We start from the raw sequence: 16,082 nt of genomic DNA, 5'->3' as shown, positions 1-16,082 counted from the left end.
GCACCCTGACCTTCAAGTTTCCTCCCTCCACGATCCTCAGAGATGAGGAAGGGACATAAATCTGTCATTTTCCTTTTTCACTCACAAGTTTTAATCGTTCAGAATGGTTCATCGCAGGAGGGCTAATAGATATCCAAGAAAGTGTTTTACAACCTAAATTTGTGTAGACACTGAGACAGGGCTGGCCACCTCTGCAATTCGATCCTTAACCATCTTCGCTCAGACCTTCTGGAAAAATCTCGTGCTGTTCGTCAAGCAAAAGATGAGCGTACTTTTCATATCTTTTACCAGTTACTGTCTGGAGCAGGAGAACACCTAAAGTGTAAGTTACAAAGTTTCTCACTATTTTCTATTTATTGGAATATGGTTTTTTATATTGAGTTTTTTTGAAAGAGAGCAAACGTTTTGGGGAAACGGTACGGCTGACCCTTGGTCAGTACAGGGCTGGAGGCACCACACGCCCTATCGTCACAAATTCACAAGTAACTTGTGACTCCCCCACAGCCTAACTACCTGTAGCCAACTGTTGAGAAGGCTTTCCGACAACCAGCCCATTAGCATGTGTTTTACATGTTATAAGCTCTATTCTTACAATAAAGCAAACTAGAGAAGGCAATGCTGAGGAAATCCCACACAGCAAAATGGAAACGAGACTGAACTTTTGTGCCATGCGAGGGATACTCAATTTTAAGTAGCAGTTCTGTGGGCAGTGTTACCTTAGCTTCTGTATGTGTTTTTTCTTTAAAAGAAGTTTTAGGGGCTCCTGGGTGGCTCAGTTGGTTAAGCATCTGCCTTCGGCTCAGGTCATGATCCTGGGGTCCTGGGATCAAGTCCCAAATCGGGCTCCTTATTCAGCGGGGAGCCTGCTTCTCCCTCTCCCTCAGCCCCTCCCCTTGCTTGTGCTCTCTCTTTCTCTCTCAGATGAATAAAGATTCAAAATTAGAAGCTTTAAATTAGACGAAGAATTTTTTTTGAGTTCTGTTTCAACATTTGTAAGCATAAAAAGTAAGAACAAATAAAATTACATTCAGTAAATATTTTTATTCCCAGGTTTACAACTAAACACTTACGTATGCTTCCACAAGTACTAGAAGGAACTTAGAGTAGACTTTTGTTTATTTTATCTTGAAGCCTGAGGACCGGAAGCTCTGGGACCGGGTGGGGGCCAAGTTCCCGGTCAGAAGTTTGCTGGATCAGAGGTCTTTGAGGGCGAGGGGAGGATGTACAACTTCCTGATTTCTTCTGAGTCTTGAATTCAGGTCTCGTTCCATGTGACCATTACGTGTGTTATCCAGGGATCCCAACAGACACGGGCCTTGTACTCCCATCTGTCACCCAGGGCTCAGGTTCTTGCTAACCACACACACCTGCGAAAGCATTCAGCCCAGAAACGAGAGTGAGACCTGCAGGGAAAAAATGAGCCACAAAAAGTCTGCTTGGCAGAAAGTCTGCAGGAGAGCACGTGGGAACATGGAGCGTGGAGCTCAGGAGCCCGTCTGTTCCTATCCCCCCTGAGAGACACCAGCCTCTCGAGAAACACACTTCTCGAAAGGGAGCGTTCCATTCTGATCCATGGTCCCTAAAACGCAAGTGACCAATGCAGCAGCCGTTAGAATAGTCTGTTGTACACACAGGTTGTGTGGCCCTCGCAAAGGCAAACTTACGCCAGACAGATGGCTTGGAGAAAGGGTTTCGGGGCGCTGGTCGGGCCAGTGGTCTGGGTCTGTACCTTTCACGTCTGGACGACGGACAGCCATCACTTCCGGCTGCCGATTTCATAGAGCCTGTAAACCACCATCCCCAAAACTCCCGGTTGCAATTTTTAGCTGACCCCCTTATTTTCCCTCTCTGACGTAGATGTTGGAGAACTATGTATTTTACGATTATTTATTTGACAGAGAGAGATGCAGTGAGAGAGAGAACACAAGCAGGGGTTGTGGGAGAGAGAGAAGCAGGCTTCCCACTGAGCAGGGAGCCCAAGGCAGGACTCGATCCCAGGACCCCAAGACCATAACCTGAGCCAAAGGCAGACACTTAATGACTGAGCCCCCACCACCCCAGGCGCCCCAACTGTGTGGTTTTGAAATGTGTCTACGAAGAGAGAAAAAGCATGGCAGGAAGTATGTGTGTTGGTGGGAAGGACACGAGCCACCGCTCCCTGCAATCGGCCGCGGGCTCCTTGGGGCGGGGGGGGATGTACACCATATCCCATTCTCTTTCCTTGCAGCGGATTTGCTCCTGGAAGGGTTTAATAACTATAGATTCCTCTCGAATGGCTACATCCCCATCCCGGGACAGCAAGACAAGGATAACTTCCAGGAGACCATGGAGGCGATGCACATCATGGGTTTCTCTCACGAGGAGATTCTGTGTATGTGGGCTTTCCCTGCCAGGCTGCCGCCCCTTCGATGAGACCTACCCACGGGGGGTGAGGGACGTAGCCCCAAAAACAACCAAGCGAATCACAGGAACCGCCCCTATCCTACAAATTCCTTATGGGACCCACGTTGCCGAAAAGTTCTGTGTAGCTGATTTTTAGCACAAGATAAATGAGGATATGTCTCTGCTACATTTTGAAGCAATAATTTTTGTTTTTTGCTTTTCACATCCATATAAAGCAATGCTTAAAGTAGTGTCTTCGGTGCTACAGTTCGGAAACATTTCTTTCAAAAAGGAGAGGAATACAGATCAAGCGTCCATGCCGGAAAATACAGGTACGTGGACCAGTGCGGGTTTTGTTTCTGTTGCGTTGCTGTGGTGACGCCGTGTCATGTGGCTCGTCGCGCTGTCCTCTGGCCATGTGGGCAGTTTGCATGGGAAGGAGCTCGTGCAACACTCCTCCGAGCCGTCTGGAGTGGAGCGTCCGCCGAGTGAGTCCCTGAGTGAGGGAGGAGCCGGGGTGGCAGTAGACACACTGTCCCGGCCCTGGGTGGGGGGCGGGGGGGATGTAGGGTAATGGGGCCAGGACAGCATATACCGTAGACCCCATGCAGCTCATCTGAATGGGACCGTAGGTACAAGTTCTGGCCCGTTGTTCCCCTGCCGGGAAGAGAGGCCCCATGTTGCCAAATATTGATATTTTTCAAGGAAATCTAGATTTTACAATGAGATCTCCAGCTTTGACATGTTAAACACAGTTTGTTTGGTTTTTTTTTTAATATTTTATTTATTTATTTGACAGAGAGAGATCACAAGTAGGCAGAGAGGCAGGCAGAGAGAGAGGAGGAAACAGGCTCCCTGCTGAGCAGAGAGCCCGATGCAGGACTCGATCCCAGGACCCTGAGATCATGACCTGAGCCGAAGGCAGCGGCTTAACCCACTGAGCCACCCAGGCGCCCGTTAAAAACACTTTTAAGCCTGGGCATCCTCTGTGGGTTCTGAGGCCCTGGGACTTAGTTAAGCAGCGCGGAGTAAGGATCTGTGGCCTGTCTCGGACTGAGTGGGATTCGCTGGAAAGGACGCAGACCCAAACCTTGTCCTTCCTGAAGCCTTGCTCAGCCCGTGTCCAGATAAGGCTTCTTACTGAGTAGGTCGCGACTAGGCCCAGGTGAAGGTTTCGTACTTAGGAGATTTGTCACACCCTAGTTGCACAGAAGCTCTGCCATCTGCTTGGGATGAATGTGATGGAGTTTACCCGGGCCATCCTCACGCCCCGGATCAAGGTCGGCCGAGACTACGTGCAGAAAGCCCAGACCAAGGAGCAGGTGAGCTCCCGCTGTGGGCACACATCTGTCTGAAAGACGCACTGCACCGTTGCCTGGAGACCTTCCCAATCGTGGGTGTTCCTTGGTGCCGTGTATCGTCCTGCTCTCGTACCCTTTCCTCTTTTTCAGAAACATTTTTAAGGGACTGTTTAAAAAGCAAATGTGAAATGTCGCCTTTGGGTTCTCCCGGGGAAACAGGTCGTCCGCCTTGGGGGCGCGGCCACAGTGGGGGCTCTCGGCTCCCCGGCCCCCATGCGAGTGGCCCAGCGCCAAGATTTTGGAGGTCGGATGCACCCGTTTCATGGCCGGCTCCTTTCAGATGGGGGCCGATTCGCAGACCCCTGTGGGCGTCGTGAGGGCTCTCTTTATTCCCGGGCACCTTTGCCCATCCCCAAAATCGGTGTCACCAGTTTCATTGCACCGAAACCCCCGTGCTACGGGAAAGTGATACGGGATTTGGTAGCAAATGCTCTTGGGTTTGGGGAGCCCATGAAACTCCAGGTGACCCTAATATTGTGTTGTTGAGATCGCTTCCAGAATTAAAGTTTGGTGTTGTCTAATCACAGGCAGATTTTGCAGTAGAGGCCTTGGCAAAAGCAACGTACGAGCGGCTCTTCCGCTGGCTCGTTCACCGGATCAACAAAGCTCTAGATAGGACCAAGCGTCAGGGCGCATCCTTCATCGGAATCCTGGATATCGCTGGATTCGAGATATTTGAGGTATGTCTCTCCGTCTCCGTTTCTCTCGCTCTTTCCTCCCTTCCCCCTGCTGTCTTATCTGTTCCTCTTTGAGTCTGTGTTCATGCCAGCCCCTGTGACCCTGGTGCAGTCCCCGCCTTTCTAGTCGAGTCCAGCAGGGGTGCTGTGAGGAAACCTGGGGGATGGAGGAGAGGGGGCGCCGCTTGAGAAGCGGAGTCTCGGGAGGGGTCTTGGCAGTTAACAGGGGAGGACCCTTGGAGGAGGAGAAGCCCCCAGTATGATGAGAGCGAGCCCAGTGGTCTTTTAGGGGAGAGAATCGCCAAGTGTTAGAAACTGCTAGAAAGCCAGCGTGGCTCAAACCACAGCTGCCAGGAGGGACAAGGAGGAACAGACACGGACGAGGAACCGCGGAAGATTGTGCTCTGTGTCCCAGAGATCCAGCCGCAGCGTCTGATGGTGCTGTCTGTCTGTCTCACTGTCGCTCTGACTGGGTTCGTCCACACACTCGGCATTCGTCCCTCCCGGGTGTGGAGACCCACGTCTGTGAAAGTTTTGCAAGAAGGACGGTAGTTTTGATCTCTAAAAACGTGTCTCTTGGATGCTCAGGTACAAATACTAAATCACACACTTTGGGGATCTGTGTTGCCCTTGGCTGCGACTGGGTGGTGAGCCGTCTTGCTTGAAAAGGAACTTTAAAATGCTCGGTCTCTCCTGATGAGATCTGAATGTTAGCGGTCCAAGCAGTCTTACCTGCTGAGCTGCCACCGGGAGAGACCGCGCTAAGAGGAACTGATCTGTTAAAAAAAACAAAAAACAACCTTGAGAAATCGTGGATGGTGGCCTGCTACATGTCACGTTAAAAAAAAAAATCTGTCACTTTCCCCTATACAAACAGTCAGGAGATACAATGAAAGAAAAGATCCCCAGTGCCAACTGCAACAAAAACATGAGATTCTGAAGAATCCATTTAAGAAGAAATAGGCACAGTTTAGCAGAAGGCGCCCTCCCAATGCTCCCGTGAGAAACAGAAGAACAAACGGGAAATCATGCCTTGTTCTTGGATGGGAAAAGCCTGCACCATAAAGGTGTGAATTTCCTCCACTTTATCTCTCAATATGTGTTCAAAACTCGTGGATCGGCATTTTTGACAAGTGAATTAATGAAAAATAATGGTAAAATTCTGGGAAATGAAAAGGACATTAAAAAGATACAGAACATAATAAAACTGCAGGACTTGAAAAAGGGCAGATTTGACCTATGAATAGACAGACAGTAGAAAAATATAAAAAAGCTAGAAAGGTTTTAGAAAGCCTTTATTTAGAAAGCGTTCATTGTCCTGGGGAGAGAACAGAAAAGGCCTCAATGCCCACTGTTAGGAAACTGAGTCACTGAATCCCAGCATCTCCATACAGCAAAGTACCGATCTGTGGAAACACATCAAGACACAGTGACAAATTTAAAGTCAAGGTGGCATGCACACATCTGAGTGCACAGACCTCTCTGGAAGGGTCTGGAGAAGCAGGCAACGTCAGACCTCTCAACACAGCTCTTTGTCCGTCCGTCCTTCTGTGCCATGCGTTACTACTGTGGGAATGGATGATAGAAAAATGCCATTGGCGGCTCCATGGGAAAGAAGTAGAAAAATCCTTTTTGGCGAAGTGCCGTGCCACAGAACTGCCCAGGCCAAATCAGGCAGTCAGATCTCCCATCCTCGATGCACGCGCCTCCGCGTGAGTCGGCCCCAGCGGGCCGGCCTCTGTCCCCAGATCCCGCTGCCATTGGCAGGCCGTCCGCCCTCCGAGCACAACCTCGTTGGGAAACAGGAGAGCACCCCGAGGGGGGAGAGTTGGAACGGCTTTCGCAGACTCTAAATCCGTTCCTCAGAGATGGATTACACGTTCCCTAACTGAAGATCCCTTTTCCTAATGAAAGACGTTATTCATGGGCACCTGCTATGCAGGGACAGCGTGGAGGAGGGAGCGAAGGTTGAGAACTTCTACTACGTAAGGTGATCGCTTGTGAAAGATAGACCCCTCCAGCCCTCCAGCCCTCCAGCCCTCCACCCTTCTGCCTCTCCACCCCTCTACCCCTGTACCCCTCCTCCCCTGCACGCTCCCATCTCTCCAGCCCTCCACCCCTCCACCCTTCCCCATTCCAGCCCTCCACTAGAGTAGAGAAGTGGGCAGGGTTGACAGGAGGAAAGAGCAGTGTCTGTCGCACGGGGAAGCTGCTCGGGCTGAGGGCAGCACGCTAGCATCGTTTCTGCGGAAGTACAGTGAACACAGTAGGCTGAACGGGGACAGCGATGTATGTACACGTCTCCAGGCTCACCGCCATGAACGTGGTCATCCTCTGTCACCACCCAGCAGGGACACTGCTAAGGGAAGGGAACACATGGAGAGGCGGCCTGGAGCCTCCCATGTGCAGAGGGCTCGTGTGGGCCTGAGCGGGATCTCAGCAGCCACCCCTGAGGTCAAGAGGACTCCTGCAGCTGCTGCAGAGCCCGTGGCTGAGGAGAAAGGGGACCGGAAGTGCACCACGGTCTCCCCACTCCTGACTGAGGGCTGCACACCCCACGCGGCCACTTGCTTTTCCTTCCTTTTCCCTCTTTATTTCCTCGCTCTTCCTCTGCTTCTGTCCAGAACCATTCAGCAGCAGGCGCTGGGCTGTTGTACGCGTAGGTCACGCACATCGCACACTGAGCTCAGGGCCTTCAGTTTCCCTCCTCGGTGCATGTTGCTGATGTCCCCGGCCTAGGCCACAGGGACTGCCGATCATGCGGGGTGGGTGCCATGGCCGAGTGTGTGGTGGGCATCCTGTGGGTTCCCCGGAAGCTGACAGGTCCTGTTCTCACCCTGCCGGTGGCCGCCCATAGCTGAACTCGTTCGAGCAGCTGTGCATCAACTACACCAACGAGAAGCTGCAACAGCTGTTCAACCACACCATGTTCGTGCTGGAGCAGGAGGAGTACCAGCGTGAGGGCATCGAGTGGAGCTTCATCGACTTTGGGCTCGACCTGCAGCCCTGCATCGACCTCATCGAGAGACCCGTAAGGCCGCGATCCTGTGCGGGACTTCCGGGCTCTGCCGCCGCTCATCCCCCAAGTGGTCTTGTCCTAAGTAGGCTCCATGCCCAGCGTGGGGCTCGAACCCCCAACCCCAATATTAAGAGTCACTTCCTCTGCGGACAGAGCCGGCCCTCAGCCCCCGGCCCGGCCAAATCAGTCTTAAGACAGTTTTTTAACGTAAAAGATGTAGGAAGGTGATACTTTAATAAAAAGAACTATTTAAAAAGCAAGCATGCAGCCAGGCAGGCCCTCCCTCAGCCCTTGTGTGGGGAAGCCTGCTGCCTGCAGACCACTCTTGAGGCACTGCTCAGCCCCCCTACCCCCACTACACGCACCTGCCAGGGCTACACAGGCCGCCGCCCTTGGCCAGGAGCAGGACATGTCATCCAGACTCATTTTTCACATCACTATCCTTGGGAGCATAAAGCTCTTCTTATCTTGGCAGTGTTTTGTTTCTCTCTCTCTCTTTTTTTTTTTTTTCCTAATTTGAAGTTTTGGGGGGTTTTGGGCACATGTTTTTTGGTTTTGTTTTGGGTTTTTTTTTTTTTTTTTTAGTTGAGAGAGAGAGAGAGAGCAGGGTGGCAGCAGATGGGGAGGGAGAAGCAGACTCCCCACTGATCAGGGAGTCTGACTCGGGACTCAATCCCGGGACCCTGAGGTATCACCTGAGCCAAAGGCAGATGCTTCACTGGGCAGGTGCCCCTGGGCAGGTGTACTTTATACAGCACTCTTAGCAAGCATCAGGCGTTCTTTCCCCAAAAATAGACAGGACTGAGGAGCCTGGGGGACTCAGTCACTAAGCATCTGCCTTCAGCTACAGGTCATCATCCCAGGGTTCTGGGATCAAGTCCTGCATCCGGCTCCCTGCTCAGTGGGGAGCCTGCTTCCCCCCACCCCACCCTGTTTCTCTCTCTCAAATAAAACCTTTTTAGAAAAAAAAAAAAAGAAAGAAAAGAAATACATCGGACCACATAGGATTCACTTAGGATCCCAAGCAAATATTAATGACTTGGCTCTATTCCCTGGCGGTCAGGAAGGGAAGCTCAGCAAGGCACTTACAGACCTGTCCCCCCCTCCACCCCCATACAGCCTGCGGCCTCAGATAGACACCTTGTCCCAGACTTCCAGCTCTGTAGAAATCCCCAGCGAAAAGAGACACAATAACACTGCTTGACAGTGAAGGATGAAGTAGCAAAAATACAAAGACCCAATTGGGGACATTTATAATGACGCTGTCACCGAGCCTTTTAGAAAAGGTTAAATTACCTTCGGAATCCTATTTCAGAACTTAAGGATATTTTCATTGGAAGGTATTAAAATGTAAGAATCATGCTAGAAAGACGAATGAGCCCTCATTAGTGTGAGTACAGATCTTCAGAGTCTGGTGAGCGGGGCCCGTTGAGTGACCTACCTCTCTAATCTCGGCGGCTTGGCGGGCACCTAGTCCTGCCCACCTCTGATGATCGCTCTTTGAGCTGCTCTAAGCCCATGGGTTCTTGTAGGTGGAGGAGCCCTAAAGCAGTTGGCTGCCGGGGGCCCATCGCAGGGACACCCCCCCACACACAGCTTCTGCCTGCAGGTGTGCATTGTGCCAATGGCCTTCCGGCTGATGGTCACACTGACTCTTGGGTGCGTTAAGCAATGCTTGTGTACAGCTGGCCTTTCCCTAGTGGACGCCAAGGCCGCATGAGCTCAAGAAGACGGCCGGTTTCATAGGTGCACCTGGAGGCTTGTCCTACCGACTGGCCGTAGTTGTGGGGTGACTGTGAGGGCTGACCCGGATGCAGTGACCTAGTCCTTGACAATTTAACTGTTTGTGTTGCTGTCACGCGTCCCCCACTTGCCTCCAAAAGGGAAGTCCCTACATGGGCTCTGCGCTCTTTTTCTGTATGGAGACGTAACTTGCAGGCCCTGAAGTCCAGTGGCCTAGGCCTGGTTCACGTTCTGGTCCTCCTGGGCAGGGATGTCGGGCCCTCCCCACCCCCCGTGGCATGGGTCCACTTTCTCCCATGTTTTCTGGGCCTTTCTGCAGGGACCCAGCCCCACAAAACTAAACAGCCTGGCTCGCGAGTGTCGGCCGGAATAAATCCAGACGCTCAGCTGATGGATCCTCACCCCAACTTTCATATTCTCTGCTGGATTCTGGTTCCACTGTTGGCCAAGCGTGAGGGGACGCGTCTTATTTCATGGTCCCTTAAACAGGAACTGCAATCACTTAGGGTGTAAGGTGTTGGAAGCGTTCCACCCAGTTGAGGGGTGCAGTTATTCTGGTTTTCTTTCATTTTAAAAAATTCCCCTTTCTCATGCGTCCCCCGCCCCCCAGCAACCACACTTTGAGCTGCTGGACTAACACTTTGTTCTGGTGGAGGTTTTAGGGTCCTGTCCCTGGCCAGCCCCTGAATGTAGTCAGCGTCCAGCTCTGTGGCCCCAGCTCCCGGCCCTTGCTGGGGTCCCTCAGTGGCTGCCTCTTGTCACCAGGCGAACCCCCCTGGTGTTCTGGCCCTTCTGGATGAAGAGTGCTGGTTCCCGAAGGCCACAGACAAAACCTTCGTGGAGAAGCTGGTTCAGGAGCAAGGCTCCCACTCCAAGTTCCAGAAGCCGCGGCAGCTGAAGGACAAAGCGGACTTCTGCATCATACACTACGCGGGCAAGGTACGGGCCGCGCCGGCAGATCCTGCCATGTCCCCGAGGCCAGGGACGGCCGTGCGGAGACGCGTGCGTGCGCACGCAGGATCCCGCCCTGCCGTGTGCATGCGCGAGTCTCCATGCCGTGAGTGTGCCGTGCGCATGTCGTGTGTGCGCCCGCCTTGCCGTGCGCGTGCCCGGAGCATGGCCCCTGCGTCGCCCGGCCAGCCGGCGGGCCCGCGAGCTTTCTGGCGGAAGGCTGAAAGCGTTCCCTGTGTGTGTTTGTGTTTCCCGCGTGGCCCGCCACCCGCCAGGTGGACTACAAGGCGGACGAGTGGCTGATGAAGAACATGGACCCGCTGAACGACAACGTGGCCACCCTCCTGCACCAGTCGTCGGACAGATTCGTGGCGGAGCTTTGGAAGGACGGTAAGGACGCGCCCCTGTCTGCAGTGATGCCTGCCTGGGAGCTTTGCCAGTTACGGCTTCTAGGTGGTTCGTCCACGTAGATCTGTGTCCCAAGACTCGCTCTCCCTAGAGCAGGGCTGCCGCTAGACCCAGTCCCCACCTGGTACCCCGCCTGGGTCCCCCGACCCTGCCTTCTCGGTTAGACGCTGCGGGAGGTGGGGACCGTTCTAGGGACTGTTCTAGGGCCCGGCTGGGTTGCGCTAGAGGGCCGCTGGACACAGGGCCAGAGAAGCCCCTCCACAGCTTGCTGTGTGGCTCAGCTGAGCAGCGTCTGCCCCGGGCAGGCCCTCTGCTCACACACGGAGCGGCCGCCAAATAAGTTCGAGAACCCCACGCAGAGATGATCTTTTCTTTCCACCAGCCCCCGTAGTGGTTTTCTTTACACGAGCCTCAGCTGCAGGGTCTGGCCGTTTGGTCATAGACTGGAAGGTTTGCTAGGACTAGAAGGAGGACAGCCGGGAGTCCACGCACAGCGGGAGGCCGTGCCTCCTGGGGTTTGCACTCACTGCAGCATCATCCTGGTCGAGTCCCCTTCACATAGCCTCAGGCCACCTGGGCTCTCCGCCCTGAATCTGCCCCTGCCTCCACCCCAGGTCAGGCCTCGTTGGGAGCCTGGCTCGCTTCTGCTTTTCCCGTAGCACCTGAGGACCTTGTGACCTAGCCATCTCCTCAGAGGAGAAAGAGGCCCAGGAAGGGGAAAGAGAAGGTGTGAGGGCTGTGGAGGCGGAAGGACAGAGCAGAGGGAGTGTTGAGAACGTGAGGAGGGCAAGGGGTGCCCGAGTCAAGAATGGTCGTGCGCACCTGCTGGGCCTGCTGGGGAGGCGGCACGGCGCACGGGGGTCCTAGGAGGGATGGTCCACCTGAGACCCTAGAAGGAGGGACTCGGGGAGGCTTGATCATTTTTGTGCCTTCCCACAAGAGTCTCCAGCCAGATGCTGCATGTTCCCTGTCAGGATGATGAGCCGGGCAGTCGAGGGGGCTCCCTGAGCTCTGGGCAGAGCAGCTGGCGGCAGCTGGGTACACGAGGGTCCCCGAGTCCATCGCTAGGAAGCGGTGGCTTGGGGATGTAAGACGTGGAACCAGAGTGGACAAGACCACTCAGAGCACCGGTTGGCACGGGGCCCACAGCGCCAGACAGTGTGAGGGGGGAGCATGCGAGGGACAGGTCCCCTTCGCCACAACCCTGCCACTTGAGGAGCCCTGGGCCCTCCCTTCACCTGGTGCTCCGGTCAGACCTCCGAGCACAGGAAAGAGAAAATGCGCACGAGCTGTTGAGTCCTGCAGCGGCTGGGATGGGTGCCCCACGATGGGGCGGAATGAGCCTTCAAAGATATGCGTTAGAGGAAGGGTGGCCCTCTGGCCCAGGGAGCTGAGGCAGTTGGTTGTGGACACAGAGTTAGTCGCCTGGTCCTTGAAGGATGACAGTTTGTTGAGTCGCGAAGCCTGGCATTGACCGAGCACGTCCCAGGTGCCAGGCGTGGTCCCGGCGTGGACTTGGGAACGCACGTGGCCAAGGGGGAGCAGGAGTCCATGAACGAGCTGCTGCAAAGCGGGGAGCCTTTTCCAAAGTGAGGATGGCTCGGAAGGAGGGCCCGAGCCACAGGTTGAGTGAGCCCAGGGTGGCGGCAGGGAGCCCAGCGAGGGTTGGGAGCGAGGGGGTCCAGCCAGGCTGGAGAAGCCCGCCTGCTAGTCAGGCTGCAGCAGGTGTGCGAGCCATGCCGGTGTCCCGGGCGGCACAGAAGGTGGACAGAAAAAGCGGTCGGTGGGCTGGGTCGGGGCGAAGGGCCTAGAAATGGGGGGCCAAGTGCAAGGTGGCCTAGAGACAGGCCACGGGTGTGGAAGAAATGCCCATGGAGCAGGGGTCAGAGGAAGCCTGAAAAATGGATTCTCTCTTTGTTGTGCGTGAGAGCAGAAGCAGGTACTGGAGAAAAAAAAGGGCCATTATTACCAAAGGGATGAGAGTCTGGACTAACACGCTGGTTCTGATGTGGTTGAACCACTCTGACTGCTTTTTAAAATTCTTCACCGAAAATGATGTTGTGGGAAAGCCCTGACCCATTGGCATGGGGCCATCTGGCCTCCGTCTCACCGTGGTCGTGACATGTGTGGTCCATTGAGGGGTGATGTGGGACGTGCCTCCGGTCCCCCCAGAGCTGTCCCCCCAGCGGGAGACTCAGGACACCCCAGTAGGACAGGCAAGCCTCTGTCTTGGCCCCCCACTTCCTTCCCGGCCTTCCTGCCTCCATCCCTCTCCGTTGCCGCCATGCCTCACCAAAGAAGCCTGCGGCCGCAGCGGGCTGGCAGCCTTCAGAGGGTGAGATGGCGTGGGCACGGGCCACAGGGGTCCATGCCCACCGTGTAGCCCAGGTGAGCTGTCTGACAGGTGGGACCACAGCAGGAGCGTCCCTGACCTGCCTTCCCGTGCTTTCCGTGTCCACAGAGACCCTGCGTTACTGACTCGCTTACAGAACAGCCGGCGGCCTCACAGGCTCCCCCGGTGCTGGCCAGAGCCTTGTGTGTCTGAACTTAGCCCACGGCTCAGACCCCGCACAGTAGTGTTTACATGGCCTGGACTTGCTACAGGGAGCCGCTGGGAGGCCAGTGTGGCCCCTTTGTCTGTACCTGCCCCCAATGTGACTGGGCCATGCTGACCTCTGCTCTGGAAAAATCCCACGGGCTTGCTACTATGGGCAGAAGTCCCATTGGCTTAGGTGGTCAGTTCCCTCATCTGAGTGACAGGATGGCGGAGAAGGGGGCCCAGGGCAGTCTGCCCAGTTTGCGGGACCGCGTGTTGCGTTTGGAGAGTCAGCGGCAGGCACGGAGTGTGGCCGGGGGTCTAGGAGGAAAGTTCACCACGGCTCAGTCTTGGGATAAGGCCAGGCCTTAGAAAAAGACAGTAACCCGGGAAGAACACCTTATTTTTCTCTTTGTAGCCACATCAGTGCAGAAGCAGGAAATGACAGGTTGACCAGGAGAGTAGGCTGCGTGGATTAACTTGCCTGCGAAGGCACAATCCCCAGGGTATAAAACATTTTGTGTTAAAACAGACTCTGAGGGGTTTGACGGAGTTCTCTCAAGACCCAACCAGGAGTATTAAGATTTTTGGTGGCAGCCCTGCCCTAGAGATTCATAGTGCCCTACTTTTTGCTGAAAGATGTTCTGGGATTTCTCTGCCAGCTGCACAGACTCCTTGACGCGCCCTGGGTCTTATCTGGGGGAGGGGAAGCCAACAATTGCATTTTCATGTAAAAGTGCCTCCTCGGGTATATTCATGGGTAAAGGGTGTGATCATTCACATGTCACCCAATGGTTTACAGTTGTTTTAACATTTTGCTGCAACAGAATTTGAATTTTACTTTCCTTAAAGGTAGTTACCTGTTACTAATTTTTTTTTCCTTTTTTTTTAAATTAACATATAATGTATTATTTGTTTCATGGTTTTGGTTTTCTTTTCTTAATTAACATATAATGTATTTCTGTTCCTAATTTCTACTTGAAGTAAATTAAATTGCCACAATTTGTATTGGACGCCTGAGTGGACAGCAATGTGAATTTGGACTGTAAAAGCCACTAACGCACGCACTAGAGTGCCCCAGCTTGCTCAGTCTCGTCCTGATGTGCTAATTGCGAGATAATTTTATGAAGGATAACGCCAGTAGCACCTGAGCACCCTTAAATTTCCTCCTGGGTTTTCAGGGGGCGGGCGGTCACGGAGCATGGATGCGAACCCATGCTCACACATGCTGCGGGGAGGGCTCTTCTGAGTCCCCGTAAGTTGACTCAGTGAGGACCTGTGTCCAAGTGTGCGCAGTCATCTGCGCGGTAATGTCGCACGGGCTCTGCACCCCGACTCGCGAGGGTTGCAGCCCGACTGCAGAGCTGACTTGTGATGTCCAATGTCTCTCACACTAACCGACGTGTTTGTGTATCTGCTCTTCTGTCCTGTTTTGCTGTGTCTCTGCTGTAGAGATTCAGAATATTCAGAGAGCTTCTTTCTATGACAGTGTTTCTGGTCTTCATGAGCCACCAGGTGAATGTACAAAGCCTGTAGGTCTTCCAAGCACATAAGCCCCCAGGAGGAGCTCGCGGGGAGGGGGGTGGGGGGGCTGCAGGGTGGCCGGGAGGGGCCCGGGGTAGGCTGGGCGGGGGCGGGGGGCTGGTTCCTGGGCTCCTGTTTTTGTTTCGCTCATAGACCTGCATGAACCTTTCATTTCATGCTCCCTCCCCTTGTCCTCCGAGGCAGCTGTTTGAGCGCATCCACAATCGAATCGCTACCGCATACACATCGCTTCTTCTCTTCCGCACTCACAGCACTGCTTACTGAAAGGCAACGTCGCTACCTTTGCCAGTGGTGCCGTTTTGATACACGGGCCCCGAAAGGACTGCTGGGAACGGATGTGCGGAAGGAGGGTCTCCCATGTCTCTGGGTCTCCTTTACGTTTTCGAGGCCGAGGAATTCCAGGGAGGGGTGGTTCTTGCTTTAAGTCCTGCATGCTGGGAGAGCAGATAATTCCGCCTTTCTCTCCCGTGTTGGTCTCCTCGGGCTAGCTTTGGTTTGGAACGTGGGTGGGTATCGAGTCACGTGGCTTTTTGTTTGGAGCTTGAGATCGTGAGTCGATCAACAAGGCTCAGAGGTGCAGGTGTGGGTCGAATTCAGACCCTGAACCCGAAATTGAGCCCCGCACGATGGAACCTTGTGGTCTGAGGCCCCAGCCCCGTTGTTAAATACGGCCTACACATGGCTAAAGGCCCCGTGATAGCCCGACCTAAGAAAGAATGTATCAGCCAGTTTGATAATCATGTAGTGAAATTGTCAGGTGTGACATTCAGAGACAAAGTTCAGATTCATCAGACAAAATTTCCTTTCTGACTTTTGGAATCCAGTGATGCTGAGACCTCAGACCATCCCAAGACTTCCTTAGGAAGAAGAGGAGCGTGCCGGTCTCCACTCAAGTACCCCCGCCTCGGTTCTAGGCCTCGTCCTGGGGAGGAAGCACTTGGGAGAGCTGGGGGCTGGGATGCGGGTCAGATGGCGCCAGGGAGGGTCCCACGAGCTGGAGCACATGCCGCACAGAAGCCCAAGGAAGAACTCGTGACTCACGCCCCCGTGGCCCTCGGTAGTCTGGCCTGGGTCAAGGACGCGGGGATAGGGACAGACCAGTAGGCAGGAGTTTCCAGCAAAGGGGCTGCCGGAAACGTGATTTGTTCAGAGTCAGCGCTGGCTCTGTTCGACTTTCTGCCAAAATAGAGTGCCCTCTTTAAACTAATCACTGGGACTCTTGGATGTCTGAACTCTTAAGAGCGCTCCCGATGGAGCTCTTGTAGAGCAGGGACGGGCCAGTGTGGGCTTGCCGTCAGTTCCCCGGCCCTGGCACGAAATCGGTGCCCCAGAAGGAAGCAGTTCAGTGAGGGATCCGGAGGGTGGGTGTCCCACAGCCGGTTCTCAGACGCGGTGGCTCTGTCCAGCGCCCGCACAGTGGCCCTCACCTCTCCCGTGGCACAGGCGCAGGGGCTCTTTCC

The 16,082-nt window shown here is 54.3% G+C and overlaps 1 protein-coding gene across 8 annotated transcripts in view; it reads left to right on the top strand.

The window, feature by feature from the left end:
* The window catches only part of MYH10 (myosin heavy chain 10), a 118,511-nt gene that overhangs the window by 58,321 nt on the left and 44,108 nt on the right, over window positions 1-16,082 (top strand). For 5 of the 8 annotated variants that reach the window (XM_082708190.1, XM_082708192.1, XM_082708189.1 and 2 more), the window contains 9 exons: window positions 224-322; window positions 2,228-2,371; window positions 2,619-2,714; window positions 3,586-3,704; window positions 4,271-4,423; window positions 7,278-7,451; window positions 9,948-10,121; window positions 10,409-10,523; window positions 14,530-14,592. In XM_082708190.1, coding sequence (XP_082564316.1) covers window positions 224-322; window positions 2,228-2,371; window positions 2,619-2,714; window positions 3,586-3,704; window positions 4,271-4,423; window positions 7,278-7,451; window positions 9,948-10,121; window positions 10,409-10,523; window positions 14,530-14,592 — 1,137 coding nt within the window. The remainder of the gene's footprint in view (window positions 1-223; window positions 323-2,227; window positions 2,372-2,618; window positions 2,715-3,585; window positions 3,705-4,270; window positions 4,424-7,277; window positions 7,452-9,947; window positions 10,122-10,408; window positions 10,524-14,529; window positions 14,593-16,082) is intronic. The other 3 variants (XM_082708195.1, XM_082708194.1, XM_082708196.1) reach the window with 1 other exon arrangement.

Source organism: Mustela nivalis, assembly GCF_964662115.1.
Source record: "Mustela nivalis genome assembly, chromosome: 17".
NCBI classification, from domain to species: Eukaryota; Metazoa; Chordata; class Mammalia; order Carnivora; family Mustelidae; genus Mustela; species Mustela nivalis.
Note: the sequence above shows the minus strand (reverse complement) of the source record. Positions and strands in the feature narration are given on the sequence as shown.